The sequence below is a fragment of the Bremia lactucae genome, assembly GCF_004359215.1.
Source record: "Bremia lactucae strain SF5 chromosome Unknown BlacSF5_NotPlaced_200_SHOA01000120.1_2678225bp, whole genome shotgun sequence".
NCBI classification, from domain to species: domain Eukaryota; phylum Oomycota; class Peronosporomycetes; order Peronosporales; family Peronosporaceae; genus Bremia; species Bremia lactucae.
The window spans coordinates 1,554,438-1,559,796 of NW_027152213.1; the positions used below are offsets into that span (position 1 = coordinate 1,554,438).

Here is a 5,359-nt window from a genome sequence, read left to right on the forward strand (position 1 = left end):
TGTACTGAAGCAGTACAAGTCGTAGTGCCCCGTTACACCCGCTCCTTAACACTTGGAAAGCTGTGAATTCAGCACTCGGTAGCGAAAAAGAAAACGAGGTTTGAAAAAAGAATTGATTTTGTGTAATACGTAGTGATATTTACGGGTAAAACATGGCGTTTTCAATTCTATTAAAAGAGGGTGTAATCGGAATACCATACAAACATTTCTCTTTATAAGACAACTCTCGGAAAACGGCTGACTATGTCAACTTCTGATAATCAAGAGACAGATGGTCAGACGGAACGATATGGCTACTTGCTCCACTATACAAAAGCCATCCGTTAAAATCTTGATTCGACGTCGTAAACGCTTGCTCGTTGTTCATCGTTTTCCTCGTGTGGTCCGTTCCACTCTAGCATTCGTACTTCTTGTGACCGACACATTTGGATTTTGAAGGACGAAAACTTTAATGCTGCACAAGCATTTATCTTAGTAAGACAAATTTGATTTCTTAAGTCACAAAACCTAAAGTCACAAACACTTAAGCGCTTTGTCAATTTTGATGATACCTGCGACGATGTTTTGGCCTTAAATGCTCTTTGTAGTATCATAAAGTGAGCAGCCAAATTTAGTCTCTGTGTTTTAAGACATACGAATGATGTTGAAACAGCAAACAACTATAAATTACCTTATTTTCGGTATTTTAAATGATCTAAGCAGCTATATTCTGCAGACAAGCAGATCTTCAAGATTACGCAATTAATTTTCAAACGGTCCAAAATTTTACTTTATCGGATGTTTCCCAGAAAGTTTCGTATCATCAGAATCTGGGGTCTCACGGAGATTCTATGGCGTTCATAGAAATGCGTAATTAAGCAGATTATAAAAATATTTTCATTTCAATGACGCGAGCTGCTCACATTTGTGGCTTGTTTTAGCTGCCCGAAGCAGCTAAAAAAGCTACAATTCTTACTAAAATTGGGGCCGCCCTCACTTACGAATAATTATGTAGTTAAGAGCTCGCAAGTCTTGATTTAAATTTTAAAGTGCACCTCGATAATCAGATATGCAGACGAATCCAACGAAGCCATAGGTTGAGTGGGTGTACTTGATTCAACTCTTTGCGGCAAGTCAGAATTGTGACAAATCGCGATCAGATTTATCCAAGCAGAAGGTGCGGATGCTTATGCAAAGGGTACGGATTTGTAATCTAGCCCGTTTTGTATCGTGATATCGTAGACCCAACTTCTAACTCAATAAGAATTATTTCTCTCAGATCCCAGGCAACATCATAAAGCACCTATGGGTCATATTATCTCCGCACTGGCACTCTTCGCAACTTTGCAATCAGTTGCAGTGGCCACTTCGATGGCGGCCACCCTTGACTTGTCCGAAAAAATCGCCACCACCAACGTCTCGAGGAGCCTCAAACCGCAGGTTGCCGTAGACGAAGTATCAACTCTTTTTACAACAACAATCGACCACTTAAGATTTCACTTGGTGCCTCAAGGCGAGCAGACGCTTCCTGAAAACGCTGTTGCTCGATGGGTGAATTTTCCGGCTGATCTTAAGGCAATGAACGAACCCAAAAATCTTGAGCAGCTGAAAGCGATAACCGCGGGAATTCCTCCTAAGGGGCATTTACGAGAAAAGGTAGCTTTGGCCGAGGTCTTGGTGGACCGGTTTGGCGTAGCTCCTTTAGCAACATATGTCAGCAAGAATCTCAGATATTATCGAGATGAATTGGAAAATTGGCAACCCTTTAAGCACATACTCGAGGGACTGGTCGAATATTTGAAAGGGCAAGAACTTTCGTCGTTTGAAGTAGCTCATCTGCTCTCCAGCAAGATTAATCTTCGGGATGGCCAAGTTTCGCAACTCATGCAATTTCCATTTCGATTTTTTGCCGAGTACGAGAAAGATTCCGTCCGTTTCTTTGCTGCACTGTTCGATCTCTTTGGCGAGAGAAGCTTCGAAGTGAAGAGTGTATTGTCCATGGACAAAACACTTAACAATGTCTTAAACTTGAAATACTCACGTATAATGAAGAAACTTGATTCGAAGTTGCTTGACTTGAAGGAGCCCCAACTGCACGCGCTGCTTATCATTGGTGGTCTAAAGCTTAAAACCGATGAGGAACAGAAAGCTGTCATGAAGTCTCTCGGCCACATCTACAGTAATGATGCTTTATTTAAACAGGCTAATCGCGTATGGCATAATCTGGATAAAAGGATTATGAACGACAGGATTACTATTTTTTCAAAAAGATAAGTGCAATGGTGCCAAAAGAAGCTTAATAGCCACTTTTGTCATGCTTGGTGTCTATTATAGGGCGGTCAGAGTACAAGCCAATTTGATATAAATCTAAATATTCAATATATTCCCATTTCTTTTGGCATTTGTTCATCTTGTACAATAAAGCGTTACTTGTGACGCACAAAAGTATTTTTAAATAACACCAACGATTCTGTAAACGGGCTAAAGTTGCCTATTTCACACAATCTCCGTTAATTACACGTTGTGCACTTAAGAGATGGACAATAACTTAAGTGAAGTAATTAGACCCACCACTTGGGTGTGGTTCACATTTTGACCCACCCTTGTATGTGATGCACCTGAGGGCACTCACATTAAAGGGGATGAACGAGGTATTTAGAATAATACGCTCGCAGCACATATCAGTGCATATCTACAGAGATGGCATTTTTAATTGGTTAAAATAGGATTTACGTGGAGCCGGGTTACCGCCCCCGTGACGTCACTTAAATAAAGGTCGCTTAGGCGCCCACCAACTACCCCACTTTACGTGAGAGAAAACGTTTAACCGCTTCCTCACTGTGCTCAAAAGGTGTGTGCTAGTACTGCGTGGCAGCTTTGAGTAGCACCTCTATACTTGGTAGCACTTTTTGGTACCCGTTTCTCAGAGCGTGTCAGTGAGGATGAGTCTCAATATTGATTGGGCTCACCCTACCTACCTCTCCTAACATCATCGGGAGGTGGCAGAGCACTTGGCGCACGGACTTGGTCAACAAGCCCTGAGACTCTTGGGCATACCTCCTAAGAAACATGTTGCTCAGTTGAAGCAGTTTGAGGCGTTCGTGCTCGGACAGCAAAGAGCCGCGTCCGAAACATACAGAGCCACGCTGTAGCGGAGTCCATCACAAAGACTCAGAATGAGCTTAAACGAGAGCAGGCTCGGAGCGAGGCTCTCAACAGCACTGTTGGGATGCTTTCTGCCCGACCGCATCAGCCGAGGCCCATTCGGATGGACCACGTGAGGATCAAGCGGCTAAATCATTTGAGATTTTGTTTTTGGTGGAGAAACGTTCTAATTGTTGGGTTAACGTTTTGCTTAACCAACTCGAGTGGTGAGTACACGAATGTTGATTTATTTTGTCAAAAGTCTAGTGTGGCTCGTCAGCGTATAGGGACCCGCCCAAGTTCGATGTAACTGCAGCGCACACGATTGTCCACTGGCTTTTAGCCGTGGAGCAATGCGGTGTCGCGCAGTTCATCGAGGACGACAGCCGGATGGTGTTGTACCCCATGTCGCACCTGCGCGGTAAGGACTCAGAGTGGGCTTACTCGGCGCTTGTAGCGGACGTTAAGGCGTTCCTTACATGGGCGATCTTTAAGACAAAGATTCGCGCCATGTACCAGCCGCCGAACAACGAGGTGTTGCTTCACGCGCGCTTTTTCGGAGCGCGACAGGCGAGGCGATCTTTGCAAGAGTATGTGCAGGAGATGCGCTCCCTGTCGGCGTCCATTACCGTAGGTCCGATTCCGGAGCACATTAAGGTGCCCACGTTTATGAACGGACTACGGCATGGCCCATCGCGACAGGCCCTTTTCAGAAAGGTGCCGTCGACAATGGAGAGGCAATCCAAATTTCCTTAGTTGAGGAGCAATCCTACAACAGTGCCTCGGCGACAGCTTGGTATAAGCAGTCGGCCGAGAGGACAGATACCACTCCCATGGAGTTGGGCAATGCAGATGTAGTCTGCTTTAAATGCAGCAAGCGCGGCCATTGGATGGCTCGCTGCTATGCCAGACCCCCTGCTGGGGAAAAGATCCCAGCAAGAGGACTCTTCCCAAAGGGCGATGGCAAGTTTGCGTCGCTTTGCAAGGATGGCAAGCGAGAAGTGGCGACCGTTCGTTCAGCGAACGGCGCGCTCGTTAAGTCTGAGGGAGCTCAGGTAGAACTTTCCTTCAACTTTAGTGATTTTTCTTGTAAAGAGTAGTTCACAGTGCTAGGTATGGAGAGTCCGTATGACCTCATCCTAGGCATGCCATGGTTGGCAAAACACCAACCATGGATAGACTGGCGTACACGCACAGTTGAGAACTCTGCGCAGGACACCGGAAAGGATGTGCTCCTGCGAGAGACGTATGCAACTGATGTCGTGTCGAACACAGTTGAGGGTGCATTGACGACAAACGTCACCAATTCCTACTCAGCTCGTGGAGACTAGTGAAAAGGGCAATGACAAGTGGTCATGTGTCCCATAGTCCTGCACAGACCCGAAAGCCTGTGGCAGTTGACGGCGAGCTGACAGGAAGTCAAGTGTCGCATGAATCAATACAGAGCCTAGAGCCTGGTGCGGCTGGAAGGAGTGCGTTAGCCAGGAGAGCAACGGCACCCGCTTCCATTTAAAGGTCGTGGTTTCTCGGAGAACGAGTACCCGACAGATAAAGACATTCAAAGGAACGTCTAAACTAGTGACCTTTGGACCGGTCCCAATGGGCCTTCGAACGAGGTGTTTAAGGCCGTCAAATACAATATAGCGGATGCATCCTCAGTTGAGGTGCCCCAGCATGTCTTAAATCTGCCGACAAGATAAAAAAAAATCCCGGAGATGTCGTGCGGTCTTTTCCTTGCCGAATTAAAGGAAGGAAAGATCCCTGAAATAGTCGCACCAGCTCCAGAAAAGAACTTTAACTGTTGCTTGTCGTCCACAATGTACAAGAGCGTCCTTAAAATGGACAAAAACAAACGGTTCGCCGCTCAAGGCTAGGATGCTTTGAGAGACAGTCCGTTCTTCGAAGTTCTGTGGAAACATCGCAATGTGTTCACAGAAGAAGTACCGAGCCGCCTACCAGTTGATAAGGGCATCGGGCACGAAATTGATTTGGAACCTGGCACCAAGTATTGTGTGACAAGGCAATAGCCGTTGCCGAAAGGACTAGTCGATTATGTCGATGAGTTCTTCGATAAACGAGCCAAGGCAGGACATGTTCGTGTGAGTAAATCTCTTCACTGCAGCCCGACCTTTTGCGTGCGTAAAGCCACAGGTGGATGGCGCGTGCTTCATGCTTGCTTTAAGCAGCACACGGCGACTATACCGGCGCAAACGCCAATCCCGCGGAAAGATGTCTT

At 46.1% G+C, this 5,359-nt stretch overlaps 1 protein-coding gene across 1 annotated transcript; it reads left to right on the forward strand.

The window, feature by feature from the left end:
- Positions 1-1,350: 1,350 nt before the first annotated feature.
- On the forward strand, positions 1,351-2,253 carry CCR75_000609 (uncharacterized protein; the record flags this gene model as incomplete). Its single annotated transcript, XM_067958716.1, has 1 exon — positions 1,351-2,253. The coding sequence occupies one exon, from the start codon at positions 1,351-1,353 to the stop codon at positions 2,251-2,253; it is 903 nt and encodes a 300-aa protein (XP_067814671.1).
- Positions 2,254-5,359: the final 3,106 nt, after the last annotated feature.